Raw genomic sequence first — 17,565 nt, 5'->3', positions numbered from 1 at the left:
AATTTGAATTTGTGAATTTGTGTTCTTTGAAATTGAAAAGGATATCGCATTGTGTTTGTTACTTTCGTTGCAGTTGTATATGTCTTAAGTGTAATTTGGCGTGGCTTCCTATTTATGGACATGCTTTTATTTTGAAGGAGAGTTAGCGCAGTTGACAGGAAGTTGTTGTTGCTATGGAAACAACGTGACGGAGATTAACGGAGAAAAGTAATATCTACATATAAAGACGGAGAAAGTAAACGATAAGGTTTATGGTTAAGTGTTGGCACCCCCCGAAGAGGCACAAGCTCTTACGTTGATATTGAAGATTTCAATAAATTCAATAAAAAAAAAAAAAAAAACGGGAAACAAACAAACAAAACGAATATCCGAATAACGAAATTGAAACCCGAATAGTGCTCCAACGAACGAATATTCGGATATTCGGGTACAGCCAGTGGTTTCTAAAAGTATCTCCACATGACCGTGGGTGGAAATTATTAGGTTTAATAGAAAGAGGTCAGAGGGGGCAGTCTGTACTTTCTGTTGTCTTATCTCAAATGACGGGGGCAGCAGGGGCCTCTCTTTGTGTGTGTGTGTGTGTGTGTGTGTGTGTGTGTGTGTGTGTGTGTGTGTGTGTGTGTGTGTGTGTGTGTGTGTGTGTGTGTGTGTGTGTGTGTGTGTGTGTGTGTGTGTGTGTGTGTGTGTGTGTGTGTGTGTGTGTGTGTGTGTGTGTGTGTGTGTGTGTGTGTGTGTGTGTGTGTGTGTGTGTGTGTGTGTGTGTGTGTGTGTGTGTGTGTGTGTGTGTGTGTGTGTGTGTGTGTGTGTGTGTGGCCGTCTCTTGTTCTGTTTCCACTCTCTGTCTCATATCATTTACTTTTTCTCGCTTGTCTTGTTCTTTAACTGTCTCAACGTCTTCTTAAATGGCCGTACACACACACACACACACACACACACACACACACACACACACACACACACACACACATACATATACATATATATATATTTAATGTAACGGCTCGGAGACATTCTGTGGTTTGCCCCCTCCTCCCCTAACGGTGTGTTTTGTCCTCTGGTCCATCAGATGCAGTGTCCCAGCAGATATCCAGACAACCCCATTAGGGAGCAGATGCACAGGAAATAAGAGACTTTAGGAAACTGCAGGTAAATCCCGTGTGTGTCTTTTTTGCAATTATCTTAACCTACTTTAACTGTAATGCTACTGTGTTCAGTGCACTTCATCTTTGTTGTCCCACTGGGGGAATTTGAATTGCAGGGCTGCACAATTAATAATCTTTTTAAAATCAAAATCGCAATATTTAAATTGCGGAAAGAAAACTATTTGTTAAAGGCTACATTTTTGTTAAAATACAATTTTTGATGTTGAAAGTAATAAGTCATGAATGATCAATCCTTCCAATATCGTGACATATGGCAATTGCACTTTTAGTTAAAAAATAATCAAAATCAGTTTTTGTCAAAATCGTGGCGCCCTACGGCAGAGGACAACCAAGAACAGCTGTACTTCACAAGAGTACATAACTTAAAGAAGAATCTTGGATGTTTTCTTTTCCATTTGTACTCTTCTCATTCATGTTTTTCTTTCTTTGTATGAACTGTGTTGATACAGCTGAATGGAAATTCAGACTAGACCAAAGTGTGAATATGTTTGTATAGTGAGGCTAAAACTGAGTTACAAAACATTGCTTTAAGGCTGAATAAAAGCTACCGACTTAACAGTTTTGCAGAATGTGCATACTGTAGCTGCTGCAGCTTTTGAAAAAGGAACATTTAAAGACATGACACTTTGCCCTGGGAACCCGGTTCCTCTGAGGCATTTGACCTTCTCCCCTCAGTTCAAAGAGAGGATTGGCTCTAACATCGATCCTGCCTTGAGACCAGTGTGTGTGTGTGTGTGTGTGTGGGGGTTTGGGAATGAAGCGCTGACTAAGCATGAATCTGGGCGAGTGGATCTCGTCCTGACAGGCGAGGAATGTGTGGAAGTCAGCCAGCATGTTTTACTTTCGTGTCAGACCACCTCGGTACACCGTCACTGCATCAGTTCTCGTGTATCAGCTCCTCCTGGCTCCTGAAACACTGTGAAACTTGTCTGGAGTGCGCCACATAAAAGGCCCCTTTGGGTGTTTCTCTTTGTGTCACTGAAGCTAAGCGTTAGCATCTCTTATGCCTCCCTACTTCACTCGTGAACTTTTTCTTGGCTGCAGTCATTGTGTAAAGAGGTTCATCTGATTGGAGGTGTTGCTGCACGCCAATATCCGCTTTCACCGGCTCATCTGTCAGCTGTTTTGCATCTGACATGAATACCATTTGTCTCAATGCCCTTACCGACAGCAGCTCTCGACAGGAGAGGAGCATTTCATTTAAGAACTAAAAGAAGAATGATTAAATGATTTTGACAATTTGACTGTGATCATTGTTGTCAGTCGGTGAATATGGTGTTTAGAGTTTGTGCCTACACCTGGCAATACATTTATAGAAGACGTATCATGCCCATGTTCAGGTTCATATTTCTATTTAGTGTCTCTACTGGGACATGTCTACCTCTTTAATGTCTCATACTGCCTGTGCTGCAGCACCTCTTTTCACCCTCTGTCTGAAACCAGAGCCCAGTCTGCTCTGATTGGTTAGCTGGCCGGCTCTGTTGTTATTGGTCAACCGCTTAGAGATGTCCCGCCTCCTTAGCCTATCACGTACAATGTGTTAGAGCCCTAGCCAATAGAAGGGAGAGTGTTACACAGTGATATCAGTGTGTTCTGGAAGTAAACAAAGGAGTCCAATGGAGGCGTTTCAGAAATACTGGGGTATATTGGTATCCTTCGAAAATGGCCGACTTGTTGTTGATGACGTCACATTTCCTGTACTGCACCTTGCCCCATCTTTAGCCTATGGCTGTTTATGTGACTCTCTGCAGGACATGTTGTGCAGTAATAACGTACTGTACGGTAGTCAGGGTTCTTACGGTCATTAAAAACCTGGACAAGTCATGGAAATTCAAAATGCTAATTCCAGGCCCTGGAAAAGTTATGGAAAACAATATTTTTCCAAAGTTTTGGAAAAGTCATGGAAATGTAACTAAAGTTGCATCAAATATAATTTATATTTTATCTAATCGCCAAAATAGTAACACTATAATGATAATAAATACTGTATCGTATAGTAATGAAACGTAAAATGGCATTTAACTGACGAGGTGTTTTGCTGGTGAGAGATTTGAGTTGCTTTAGCGTGTAGAAGCTAGTAAGCCTACTACTTGATTTGTTTGATAGGCACAACATGTTTCATATGCAGACCTTATTTTCCTGTTCCATGTGGTCCCGCTGAGAAAGAGTAATTTTTTTGCTCATGGAAAATGAGGTAAAGGTCCTGGAGAAGTCATTGGTGAAAAAGTGTATGAACCCTGTGTGGTTTCCTCTCTGCCCAGTGAGCTGAGAAGCAGCCCCATGTTTTTAGACGTAGTGATTGGATGATCTAAAAGGAACCATTAAAGCAGTTAACTGAGGCACAATCAGTAATACTGACCTAATGTATCCCTCGTACTCCGGTCGTCACAAGTGGAGCGTGTGAGTCTTATCAAGAGCAGAACAACGTGTTCTTTACGGGGTTTCCCTTTTTTTAATTTCTGAGGTCACTCACTCGCAGCGTTTCCTGTCCATTAGCCGTTTAAGCAGCTTAAACAATTAATAAGTTAATCATTCATTGATTAAGAAGTGTTTGGTGTAATAGTAAACTGAATACCTCTCTTTGAGTTTCTGTTGGTGGATAAAACAAGCAGCTCGGGCTTTGGTAAACTGTGATTAAAGGTAGGGCAGGTAGGAATGGAGAAACCAGCTCGAGTGCGCTAGAATTTGAAAATACTGCCCCTTCCTCACAGAGCCCCTCCTCCAACACACACGAACGTGCACATGACCAATGAGGGCACGAGGTAACTTTGTGCACAGATGGAAGGCTGACAGGCAGGTAGGCCATCCAGTTACTTTAGCCGGGCCGGCTCAGATGATTGGTCGTGCTTTTTACAGCGCCCCGGCTTCCACAGATGACATTTATTTATGTATTTATTTTCAAAGCATTTCATGTATTCATTGTTATCTGGATGTTAAGAGCATTCCATGGAATATAACAAAAAGTGTTTCTGAAGTGAATTACCTACCCCACCTTTGAATTAGATTTACTTTATTGATCCTAAATTGGGAACATTTGGTCACAGCAGCCTGATGGCAAGGTTAAAGTAAAAACATTTGAATAAAATGAGATATACAAAAGTTACTATATACATATTTTACTTTTATACACCCTTTTATCCAAAGCAACTACCGTAATTTTCGGACTATAAGCCGCGCCTTTTTCCCTATTTTTCGACGCTGCGGTTTATATAACGGTGCGGCTAATCTATGGATTTTTACAGCTAACGGCCAACACCTTTAACTCTATGGGCTCTATGGCCGGTCCGCGGACCCCCACCTTTAAGCGGCGGGTTCCAGCAGGAAAAGCTGGAGGTCGGAAAAGAGTGAGACAGGTAGCGCGCAAAAGTAAAAGTGGAACCGAGAGTGGTATGCCGCTGCTGCGGCTTATATTCAGGTGCGGCTTATAGTCCGAAAATTACGGTACTAATAAGGGCAATCAAATATTGTATTATATTTATTTGTATTATTATTTATTATCTTTCTCCTATTTGAGAATAATTGAAAAATCTTCTCTTTTATTATTGAATGGTCAAGATACATGCAAAACGGGTGACTTTTTAGGTAGGATATATTCATCCAATATTAAGTGATTAATCAAGTAATAATTGACAGAATATTAAATAAAGACAATAATGGTTAGTAGCAGCCCATAGGCATACACACTTAGGTATTTCCACAGCAGATAGTAATCCGATTAGCACTTTAGTTTCCTGCTGTACTTCACCACGAAGGCATGTGTGCCAGCTGCAGGAACTCGCAGAGTCAACACTGTCCTAACTTCCTCCTCCTCTCCCATGTAACACTCTATAAATGTGGCGGTGCAGGTGCAGCTTTGACATCTGTCGGCACCGGGAAAATATGTCCTGCTTTCAATTATTTCCAATAACCACCAACAAGCACAACAGAGGCCTCGCACCTGTTCTGTCTTCGCCTCCCTCCTGCCTCCACTCCTTCTCAAATGTGGAAAAGTGTTTTAATCTGATTACTCATGCTCTGTCTCCGGTTATCTCCGGTTATCTTCCCACTGACTTCGACGTATTATGGCCACAGAGCAGAGGGCGTGTAACGGCACTTTACTGAGAAAACACGCAGCTTCTCATCAGAGACAAATGAGGAACGTCTGTACTGACCTTGAACTGACCTTTCGGTGTTCAGTCTTGCTTTGAGTATGAATATCAAGCAGTGTGTTGAAACTGTTTGACTCACACAATCCTAGGAAGCCCTGCCCTCGGCGTGTGTTTGGATGGCATTATCCTCGCCGCACTGACCTTACAACCCGGGTGGGTATAATTATCCGGACAATAGAACATATACTGCTATACTTAACTTATTATAGGAACTGTGGGAGTACAACTAACAATTCTCTTTATCGTTGTTTCATCTGATCATTTTCGAGAACGATTGATTGTTCGATCGATAAAATGGTGAGAAATTAGATGACTTCTAGCAAATAGCCACAATTTAAAATATAGTCCGTTAACAGTCTTAGAGAATTAAAGCGGACCTATTGTGTTTTTTTGGGTTTGCGCTTTCCTGTAGGTTTGTATGTATGTACAGTGGGGCAAAAAAGTATTTAGTCAGCCACCAATTGTGCAAGTTCTCCCACTTAAAAGATGAGAGGCCTGTCATTTTCATCCTAGGTATACCTCAACTATGAGAGACAGAATGAGAAAAAACAAATCCAGAAAATCACATTGTCTGATTTTTAAAAAATTGATTTGCAAATGATGGTGGAAAATAAGTATTTGGTCACCTACAAAAGTTAATCTCAATACTTTGTTATATACCCTTTGTTGGCAATGACAGAGGTCAAACGTTTTCTGTAAGTCTTCACAAGGTTTTCACACTGTTGCTGGTATTTTGGCCCATTCCTCCATGCAGACCTCCTCTAGAGCAGTGATGTTTTGGGGCTGTCGCTGGGCAACACAGACTTTCAACTCCCTCCAAAGATTTTCTATGGGGTTGAGACCTGGAGACTGGCTAGGCCACTCCAGGACCTTGAAAGGCTTCTTACGAAGCCACTCCTTCGTTGCCCGGGCGGTGTGTTTGGGATCATTGTCATGCTGAAAGACCCAGCCACGTTTCATCTTCAATGCCCTTGCTGATGGAAGGAGGTTGTCACTCAAAATCTCACGATACATGGCCCCATTCATTCTTTCCTTTACACGGATCAGTCGTCCTGGTCCCTTTGCAGAACAACAGCCCCAAAGCATGATGTTCCCCACACAGTAGGTGTTCTTTGGATGCAACTCAGCATTCTTTCTCCTCCAAACACGTCTAGTTGAGTTTTTACTGAAAATATCTATTTTGGTTTCATCTGACCATATGACATTCTCCCAATCCTCTTCTGGATCATCTAAATGCTCTCTAGCAAACTTCAGACGGGCCCGGACATGTACTGGCTTAAGCAGGGGGACACGTCTGGCACTGCAGGATTTGAGTCCCTGGCGGCGTAGTGTGTTACTGATGGTAGCCTTTGTTACTTTGGTCCCAGCTCTCTGCAGGTCATGGACTAGGTCCCCCCGTGTGGTTCTGGGATTTTTGCTCACCGTTCTTGTGATCATTTTGACCCCACGGGGTGAGATCTTGCATGAAGCCCCAGGTCGAGGGAGATTATCAGTGGTCTTGTCTGTCTTCCATTTTCTAATAATTGCTCCCACAGTTGATTTCTTCACACCAAGCTGCTTACCTATTGCAGATTCAGTCTTCCCAGCCTGGTGCAGGTCTACAATTGTGTTTCTGGTGTCCTTTGACAGTTCTTTGGTCTTGGCCATAGTGGAGTTTGGAGTGTGACTGTTTGAGGTTGTGGACAGGTGTCTTTTATACTGATAACGAGTTCAAACAGGTGCCATTAATACAGTTAACAAGTGGAGGACAGATGAGGCTCTTAAAGAAGAAGTTACAGGTCTGTGAGAGCCAGACATCTTGTTTGTTGTAGGTGACCAAATACTTATTTTCCACCATCATTTGCAAATAAAGTCTTTAAAAATCAGACAATGAGATTTTCTTGATTTTTTTTTTTTATCATTCTGTCTCTCATAGTTGAGGTATACCTAGGATGAACATTACAGGCCTCTCTCATCTTTTTAAGTGGGAGAACTTGCACATTTGGTGGCTGACTAAATACTTTTTTGCCCCACTGTAAATGGTCTACAAAGGCTTAAATCCCGAAGTTCCCTCCAGAGAGAGCATTTAACGTATAACGCTGATCTTTAAAAAACAATGCACAATAGAACATATACTGCTACAGTTAACTATTTGTAGATGTAGAGGCTGCAGCTAAACAAATATGTTCATTGTTGATTAGTCCGTCAATTGTTTTCTCCATCGAACAATGGTGAAACATTTCATTTTAAAGTTTGTAGGCAGTTTACATTCACAGAGAATGAAATAAACACCTACACAAATATCACATTTAAGAAGCCGGACTGAAGAATTGTAACTTATTTTCTAAAAGAATGATATGAGTTTTGATTAACGGTGATCAATAAAATGGTAAACGGCTTGTCAATTGATATGAGCTGCTTTGAAACAAGCTGTAGCAAGATGTGTGTTTATGTATTTGGCGATACTTCTTGATAACTTTAACGTGTGTGCCATATGTATTAATAGTCAAACCGATAGCATTAGGTGTGTGTGTGTGTGTGTGTGTGTGTGTGTGTGTGTGTGTGTGTGTGTGTGTGTGTGTGTGTGTGTGTGTGTGTGTGTGTGTGTGTGTGTGTGTGTGTGTGTGTGTGTGTGTGTGTGTGTGTGTGTGTGTGTGTGTGTGTGTGTGTGTGTGTGTGTGTGTGTGTGTGTGTGTGTGTGTGTGTGTGTGTGTGTGTGTGTGTGTGTGTGTGTGTGTGTGTGTGTGTGTGTGTGTGTGTGGACGGATGAATATACTTGCGAGGCGGACATCAGCGTGTCATTTTCCGCAGCTCAGTGTCCCCAGAAACCCGCTCACCTCGGCAGCGATGATGACAGCCGGGGCCCAGAAATGTCTTCCATTTCCAGGCTTGTGTGTGTGTCATTCTCCGCCGATGTGTGGCCCTTTGTTTACGAGCGAGATAGATGGTGGTTTGGCAAGATGCTGCGAGACCAATACTGAAAAATCAGCAGCGTGTGTGGGAGCCATCCCCGCTGCATTCAGAGACGTGTGTGTGTGGAAACGACCTCAGAGTGTTCACGATGTCTTTGTTGAACATGGAACAAGCATAAAAATACTGATTGTTTATGCCAGATGTATTGGCTCATTTTCATCTGCAGCCCCTTGGCAGGAATTAATAATAGTAATCATTTGTATTATTATTCTTCCATGGACTACAAGGAGGTAAAAAGGCAAGAGAATAAATACAACAACACATAATCACTCAATAGAAGTGAGAAAGACATACATGAAAATTCATTAAAATTATATTAAAAAAAAAGTAATAAACATCTGCACCCCTAGGTAAATAATAATAATACAAATAATTATAAATAAATCAATAAAATGTGTTGCACCCATAACAATCAGCTTCTCAGATGGAAATGTCTTCTGGGTTTTGTACTGGTTGTCAGACAAAACAAGCAAACTGGAGATGTCACCTCGAGCTTTGGAACATATTCTGGATCAATAGATTCATCAAAAAACAATTAGTAGTTGCAGCAGCAATCAAATATGTCCTGTAGTGATTCATCATTTTCAGGGACGTATTTCAACGAAATGAGATTGACCTGGTAGTTCAAGATGTAGACATGACATGCTGACAGTTGTCTACGATGGAAACATATTGAAAAACATGTCCATAACATGTTCGCTGTGTAATGATAGCTGCTCATTGTTTCCTCTTTGTCAGAGTTTCCAAGCAAGGCTGCCTCTTTCAAAAAAAAAAAAAAAGCTGGTGTGTCAAGTGGAACAAAAGCTAATCCTCCGTCAGCCTCAAAGAGCAGCTGTTGGCATATACTCCACATCAAACATACTGCAGCAAGGATCTGTGATCAGCCGCAAATACTATCGTCATTTACAGAAAAGAAACATGGAAGTAGCCCATCATAAAGGCATCCGAATGTACGGTCTGTTTCTGTTTTAATGACATCAAGGGCTATGGAAGAGTAGGCCAACCAAACAAGACATGTGTGCAAGGCAAGTGTATTTATACAACACATTATGCAAAAACAAAATGAAAGGCATTTAAAGTAGACATAGTGCAACAGAAACCCATTATAACATGACATATACATCCATTTAAAAACCAATAAGCCACGAGAACGCACATAAAAACAAGCTTTAATAGAATAATTGTGTTGATATGAATATTTGATTTAATAGAAGGCAGCGGCAAAGAGAAAAGTCTTGATTTTAAAATGAGTTCTAGTCGCAGCAGATCTGCAGTTTTCTGGGAGTTGGTTCCAAACACTACGCTAACGCTGATTCTCCATGTGTAGCAAATAATCCGAAATACATGTCGGCCCTAAACCATTCAGCGCTTCATAAACCAGCAGTATTTTATCTTTGACAGACAGGAAGCCAGCGTAAAAGACCTCCGAACCGGAGCCATGTGTTCCACTTTCTTGTGTATATAATATCTTCATTTCCTGTTTCACAGAATCAGATTTGCAAAACGTTGCATATGTGGGACTTCTTGCTTTCACACAGTAAGGCTTCGATTTGCATGTAGTGTGTGTTGGGGCTTGCTTTGAATAATCCTACGTGGTAGTGATAAGAGTTTGCATAGCCCGTAGCCTTCCAGTAAAGGTATGCTAGACATCGGCTATATTTGGATGCCCTTTCAGGAAGTCTTCTGTATTTGTAATGTAGTGCGTGGGCCGCCATCAGTCAGGCTTTGGTTAAAAAAGCAGATTATTTGCATGTGGTGATGCAATGACCCTTGTGATCCTCTGTGTACGTGTGTGTGTGTGTGTGTGGGGGGGGGTATATAGTAGCTACTAAAGGTGTGAGTTAGCCGCCTGAGGTTCTGCAAAAATACGGTAAATCATGTGGATGGTTATTGTAGGGAGGCGCTGTGTGACCGTCGCCATGTGACCCTGATGCCCCCTCTCTCTGTGTGTGTGTGTGTGTGTGTGTGTGTGTGTGTGTGTGTGTGTGTGTGTGTGTGTGTGTGTGTGTGTGTGTGTGTGTGTGTGTGTGTGTGTGTTATATGGGACAAGGGCAGTGTTTGTGCAGGGCACGGGACTGTCCTCGCTGGCACACACACCAACACACACTCGCTAAAAACAGAGGCTTATTGTTGACACCCGGCGCAGTTACAGTCACACATTGTATCACACGTCGCTTCTGCATCTCCTTCTTTCTCGTAATCCATCACAAACTCCCGTCTCTGTCACTTCCCTCTGTGCTATTTTCAACTTTTATTCTAGTTTCACTTCAGTTTCTCACATTATCGTGACCTCACTTTAATTTATGACTTTATTAGGATCTCCATTAGCATTAGCGTTTAGCTCCCTGGGCGCCACAGACATTTACTAAAGCCCAATAAACACAACAAACAATAACAAACAATTAATCTCATTAAATTGACAATAAAGGATGGAAGTGAAACTAAAATGATCACCCTCATTAAGCCCAATAGCAAACAAACATTCTTCAATAGTTAATAATGATTCTACTGCTATATATTAAAATAGTAATTCATGGCAAACATACTTGTCTGAAAATGATCCTTAATCTTTCCAAACTGCGGTTACACACGTTAGATTCCAAGAAAACAGGGTATTAAAGAATAAAGAGATAGATAAATGAAATTCTCCGCCAATGGAGATCTCTACTTTCACCCTTGTTTACCTTTTGTTTCTTACACTAAAATTCATTGTTTATAGTTTACAAAATTATAATTTCTAAGATGAATATATTGTTTTAAGCGGGCCTCATCATCCTCATTTTCACCTTTTGTCTTAGACCTATTATGGTGCATTTCCACGACAGCGCGGTTTAAGCGTGCCGTGCCCGGACCCTTTTTGGTTGCGTTTCCACTTGGCCTAGTTCCAGCTAGCGGGTACAGTTTTTCTGGCTCTCCAAAATCCAGGTTCTTTCCGGGCCAACAACCGGGCTGAGTATGCTAAACTAGAGAGAGCATCGCTGGCAAGGGGGCTACAACTACAACAAGAGGAACATATTTGACCGTGGTTTAATTGTAATACACGTTTCTAAATGATGCCGAAGTAACAACATACTGATACCGGTTAGTAAAAACCATGAATTAATGCTTTGACCAGTCTGCAGACAGACGGCAGGCGAACAACCTTTTAAGATGCGTGTTTTCTGAATGGAGATCGGCTAAGCTAACGTTGTATATGCTTTGACCGTCTACACTCACAACAACGGCCTACAGACATAAATAAACCAGTGACTGTATTCTCCATGACACAGACAGTCTGTGGTTTGGACTTGTTTAACTTTTGTCTAGTTTCTGAACAGATATGAAGAGCTGTGAGCTCTGAGGGCTAACAGCTAACGGCTTTGTTGTTTTTGTGTTTGGCATTGAAGATGACGTCACGGCTCCGCCTACTCTGCGTTACTATTGTTACTACCCCAGTTCCTAAACTGTAATGGAAACGCAGCATAAAGTGAGCCAGGCCTAACGAGGTCCAGCCATACCGTACTAAGCCGAGCGAGGCCCTGCAGTGGAAAAGCGCCATTAGGTTCATTCACCTTTTTGAAGGCCTGATTATCTTTCGTGTGTGTGTGTGTGTGTGTGTGTGTGTGTGTGTGTGTGTGTGTGTGTGTGTGTGTGTGTGTGTGTGTGTGTGTGTGTGTGTGTGTGTGTGTGTGTGTGTGTGTGTGTGTGTGTGTGTGTGTGTGTGTGTGTGTGTGTGTGTGTGTGTGTGTGTGTGTGTGTGTGTGTGTGTGTGTGTGTGTGTGTGTGTGTGTGTGTGTGTTCAGGCTCTGTGGAACATAACACTCCTGTCCTCACAGAGATGCAAGCTAATTCAATATACTCCTAATCCATCTTTGATATGCAGACTGTCTGCAATTGAAATCCACATTATATTCAATTATTTTATTCTGCATAATTTCTCTAGATGTATAGCCTAATTGACTTTATTACTAATGGGGCGGTTACCATGGTCACTAATGCAGCAATATTGTTATCTCATAAAGCCATTAATTCATGTCTTTGCTATCTCTGATCGAAGCTCTCCCCTCACTTTACTTTGTATTCCCTTGATAAAAAAACACGATGCACCAGCGTCCTGATATGATCTCTCGTATCACCGAGGCACGATTTCATTCATCTTGACTAGTGGTGCAGGAATGAGTCCTAAATCAATTTACCACCTTGTCCCCTGGTTTCGAAGTCCTTCTTTATTTTAACGTGTTTTTGGTTAGACGCCTGCAAAAAAGGTCTGCGGTTAACACAAGCTGAAGATATTTTCACGTTTTGTTCTGCGACATAGAATACGCCAGGTAAATTCCCCACTGGTGAATGTTCCAATCACTATGTCTCAAAACGTTGGTTGCTAACAAGTGACACAATGAAACGACTAAACATCATCACACCGAACATTAGCCACCTTTAGCTTAGCGGTGGTGACGTGAGGTCATGTGACCGTGATGTATTTGTTTTATAGCCGTTAGCTTTTTACTTCTGTGATTGCATTCATACTTAAAAAAACACAAAGTGGTGTTAGCATGTGGAGATGATCCTGCTGGACAAAACGTATAAGTATCATATACGTGTGTTTGTCCCATATTTGTAATATACTGAAATCCAATGGTTGCTTTTCGCGATGAGCCCTTGTGATGCTAACCTCTGCGTTGGCCTACACAAATACATCATCATTTTATAAACCAACTTGCCTTACACATAAAGTATCCACATTTTTTCCTGCTAGTTAGCTTAGCTTAACCTGTTCTACACCGGGGGGGAAACAGCGTCTGAGGGCATCTTAATATTCAATACACTATGAATGTTTTATGTCCATCTAACGGGAAGAAACTCAGTTAACTGATCATTTTCTAACGCTTTGCCTCAGCATTTTTTCGCTCGTGGCGAATTCAAACGCATTACTGCACAGCAACTAACTCATAACACCCTTATTACTTATCTTAACTGCACATCCAACCCATCGATTCGCATCATGAGAAGACACAGAATCGATCGGCACCTACATTTTCACTCCATGATAAGAACTCGCGACAATATTAACAAGAACAGACATCAAAACATGTGGCGCTAGTTAGCTAAAAATGCTAGTATGGCTAACCTGCGTTGTAGTCTGGTCAAAAGTGGTCTTCAATGGCATTAAAACGATAAAAACGCTACTGAAGTTAAATCCATAGGTTAATCCAATGTGTCTGTGTCCCTTGGAAATGATTTCTGATAATCCATAAGCAATAAACCTGCCTTTCCGTTTCCAGATGTCAGAGCGAGGGATAGGTTCGCTCTGATGCAAAACTGCGTGCGCATAGCTCTCATTTCTCAATGGTAAGGTGTATGTGGAAATTCCCCTTCGATTCTATTGGCTCTAACGGTCAGAAAGAGATGTCAATCACCAAAATCGACCAATGGGTTCCAGAGAAACGGTAAAAACGGCCATTTCCACCCAAATCACCTCAGAGGTGGAGTTGTTTTTGCTAAATCTCTCTAAAAAGGTCAAATGTCACTTGTTTTGCATCAATCTTGACACAGGGTACTTATTATATGTTGTACTTTGGATTCCTAAAGCTTTTAGTCTACCTTACCATCATCCAAGTGTAGTTTTCACTATAAGTAAAAAATAATCTTTGGACGGACTCTATAATTTACAGTTTTTTACTATCTTCAATCTGAATTTTCTTTAAAATAAAAAACATCTATATTGATTCTGACTTTTCTACATCCAACTCACAGGTTTATCATTACTTTGAGAAAAAAGATTATTAACTTTCCCCTTTTAGAAGTGTAGATATGGTCATTTGTTCTGGGAATGTCATTTTCGAGACCGAGACCTGAAAAACTGTTTAATGGCATTTAAATGCAGAGAAGAATATAATATCAACGGCTGCAGTACAGTGAAATTGACCGCTCTACTAAAATGACATCCTCTACAATGACAGATGAATCAACAGTTCAATAAAACCGTTACAAAGGTCGTGTTCCTCGCAGGCTTGTTGTTTTAGTCTGTATTTGTTTTGGCTACTTTACCATGACTCTGCTGTTATTACCACACGCACTCATGCCTAACACAGTGCATGTGGACACTTCAGTGGAACCTGTGAGATCATCTGGGCAGTTAAGAGCGTAATATTCCGGGTGTTAAAGTGGTTTAAGACGCGGCTAGTTTAACACAAATGAATGTCGCCTTGTCTTCTTTTGGAAAGTGGTGAATAATGATGGTGTGTTTTCCGCGTTTCAGAGCCCCGTTAATGGCATGTTGTGTTCTGTAACTGCAGGTGCTTTCCAATTACACTGTGATGTCACTGTGTCAGGTTTCAAGCCTCAGAGAATACCTTTTGAGGATAGGAAAATGGACATATAAGGAGTTGGAATTGTTATGTTGAGATGTGTTTTCTTCCAGTAATTTGATGTTCGAGATATATTATGAGATATTCACTTATAACTGAAAGAATATTAAATGTATTGTTATTAAAAAAAAAAAAAGATGCTCAAAGTCCAAGATGATATATTTAAATGTCAGTGTAAGATCTAAAGCTGGTTATTTTAATATGGTAAAGGGCAGAAAAGAATAAAATATCCATATTTTAGGTTAAATCATTTATCAAAACAGTTGAAATACTACTGGATTAGTCAGCCAATAACTGCCACTTTAATTAGAAGTGAATTGATGTATTGAGTATAATTTAAGATCATATTTGGGAGGAAGAAACTGCCAATGAAGCATTTGTCTAATCTAAAAAAATATGTAGTGGAGTAAAAAGTATGGCGCTTGCCTCTGAAATATAGTGGAGTCGAAGTTGTATTAATTGGAAATACTCAAGTTAAAATGTCAGAAACGTACTCAAGTATTTGAGTAAGGGTACTGCTATCAGCTTAACATGCACACAACGACATACAGACTGCGTGTCTTACTGCCATTATCGAGTATTGTAAGTGGATACGCATGCATCGGTCCGAGAGGAATCTGTGGTGTGCATTAAAAATATCTTCTTTTACCCTCCACGTCTCACTGACCTGCCTCATGTGGCAGATGCAGAAATAGATGGCTAAGACGTGCACATTAGACCCTGTAACGTCATTCAGACTTGATATAGTCTCAATGCAGACAGACATGACTCATCGTAATGCTACAGGTGCACAGATGTCTCAAGAGATTGATGTTGAGATGTCTTCTTTCGTGTCTGTGACGTATCGTAAGGTAGAGGCTTTGATGTGATTAGTGTCATAGTGGTCGTGTAACAAATGTGACGTTGATCGTAAGTGAGTTGCACCCGTCAGATGTTTTAATGCAGAGGGCAGGTCTGACTCGCTCAGCACAAAATGTCTCGGTCAAAAGGACATAATGGCGTTAAACCGTTATTCAGAGTGTCCTTGCAGAACAAAGTCATGAGTTCATCTTCCCCTCTGACATCAGCATGAGAACATGGAGATAGTTAAGCAGGACATCAATAGAGATAACTGACACTAGAGAGACGAGTAGAGGCAACAACTGCACAGTCAGGAGAACAAAGAACATTCCTGAAGGAAAAGGAAAGACAGCTTTCATCCTGCACCTGTGTTCACATTTTCCAAGGTGGTTTTTGTGGTCATTTGACAGCTTTTTCAACATTCCCTGCTTTCGGCTCTAAATAGCATGTACAGATGTGGCTTGTTTCATTAGCTACTACCCTTGGACTTTGTAGGACTGTGTGTATTTCTATATGTGTGTGTTTGTGCGGGACAGTCTCTTATTGAAGTCAACGGAACTCACATTATTTCGCTGCAGTTTTTCCCTCTTTTTAGTTTTGTAAGTTTATTAAAATGTTTGTGTTTTATTTAACCAGGAGTCTCATTGACATTATCTTTTACACGAGAGTCTTGTCAGCAGCACAGTTACAGACAACACATTGAAAACAAGAACTGAGAACTTATCAGTTATTTGGAGTCAAAAGACCACAGAAGCTAGCAAATGTTGAACATTTGAAACACGTGCAGATGGATTTTCCGTGTCCTGTGAACTCTAACATACCATTTTTAAAAATGTCCATTTATATTGGAAACACCAATGGCTATTCTGCCATATTGCAAAATTAGTTTAAAGGGGACCTATCATACAAAATGCACTTTTTGACGTCTTTTATACATAAACATGTGTCCCCGGTGTGTCGGGGAACTCACGCAGCGTCAGAAAATAAAACCCTCTCTCTTCTCCTCCGTACTCAAATCTCTAAAAACGGGGGAACAACGGAGCTGATCCAGATTTGCGTCCGATATGACGTAATATCTGAAATGTGGACCCACGGCCCTATCAGAAACGTTGCTATCAGAAACAATGCCCGACTGCTTTGGATGTAATATGGTCGGTGTTTACATTAGCATCGCTAACACTCAGAGCTAACCTGTACTGGAGAGCATGTGTGTGAAGAAGCAGGAAGTAAAAAGGAACTCACCTTGTGGTATAACCGGCAAGAGAGAAAGCCTTTGAGCTCCATACTGTTTCAGAGATAATCCTTGATAATCCATGATATGGCGTTTCATCACGGCGGTATTTAGTTTAGACAGTAGCTGCCGGGTCCCGCATGAGCTCAGCCCCCTCCTTTTATATATTTTTTAAAGCTTTATACCCCAAATCAGCACTTTTGAAACAGGAAGTGAAATAGAGGGATATGAGGCATGGTTATGGTTAGAAAGGATCCGTCTTGTGTAAAACTCTGGCGAGAGTTTGGCTGAATGTCACGTGGCTGAATGTTTACGTTTGGCATGCAGCCTTTCAGATACGATCGTTAACATCAGTGGGCCACAGCAAATGATGGTGAGAAGCTAAACTATCTATTAATGATGTCAATGACAGGGAGTGTGATTGTTGAAATAGGGTGTTAGCCGTCTTGCTGTTCAAAGAAGAATGACAACACTGTAGATCACCAACACTATGGTTTATTTTTTATTCACAGGCAAGTCAACGTTGTCGCAGTAAAAGTCCCAAGATAGCTCCTGGTGCAATAAAATGTTCCCTTTCAGTGTTTCACTATCATGTCTGATGTTTCTCTATTAATATTGCTGCTGCATTAATGTGTGTGTTGCATCATGTTACTGCTGTAGATGTGTTTCTGAGCCGCTCCGATTACAACGAGAACGTGACGTCATATTTACACTAGACGGATCCTTTCAAGCCATAACCCTGAGGCATGGCTAGAAAGGGTGACCTGTTTGGTATTTTGAGCAAAACACTTCATACACATGTTTTTAATATATTTGTATATATCTGAGACCTATGCTATTGCCTACACATAGCATGATAGGTGACCTTTAAGTTACATATTTGT

The 17,565-nt window shown here is 41.1% G+C and overlaps 1 protein-coding gene and 1 long non-coding RNA gene across 4 annotated transcripts in view; one reads left to right on the top strand and one right to left on the bottom strand.

Moving 5' to 3' along the window:
• Positions 1-17,565, top strand: part of LOC307035913 (phosphatidylinositol 4,5-bisphosphate 3-kinase catalytic subunit beta isoform-like) — a 59,880-nt gene that overhangs the window by 12,616 nt on the left and 29,699 nt on the right. The window contains exons 2-3 of one of the 3 annotated variants that reach the window (XM_079675772.1): positions 1,067-1,146; positions 8,053-8,183. The exons of 1 other annotated variant lie outside the window; for it this stretch is intronic. In XM_079675772.1, the coding sequence (XP_079531898.1) occupies positions 8,161-8,183 (23 nt within the window). In that variant the 5' untranslated portion in view covers positions 1,067-1,146; positions 8,053-8,160. The remainder of the gene's footprint in view (positions 1-1,066; positions 1,147-8,052; positions 8,184-17,565) is intronic. One more of the 3 variants, XM_079675773.1, reaches the window with a different exon arrangement.
• LOC307038129 lies at positions 1,771-3,636 on the bottom strand. Its single transcript, XR_013807904.1, has 2 exons — positions 2,580-3,636; positions 1,771-2,544 (listed from the first exon to the last, which is right to left on the bottom strand). It is a non-coding gene; the product is annotated as an uncharacterized lncRNA (long non-coding RNA).

Source organism: Notothenia rossii (genome assembly GCF_949606895.1).
Source record: "Notothenia rossii genome assembly, chromosome: 4".
NCBI classification, from domain to species: Eukaryota; Metazoa; Chordata; class Actinopteri; order Perciformes; family Nototheniidae; genus Notothenia; species Notothenia rossii.
The sequence above is the reverse complement of the archived record's forward strand: the minus strand, read 5'-3'. Positions and strand labels throughout refer to the sequence as shown.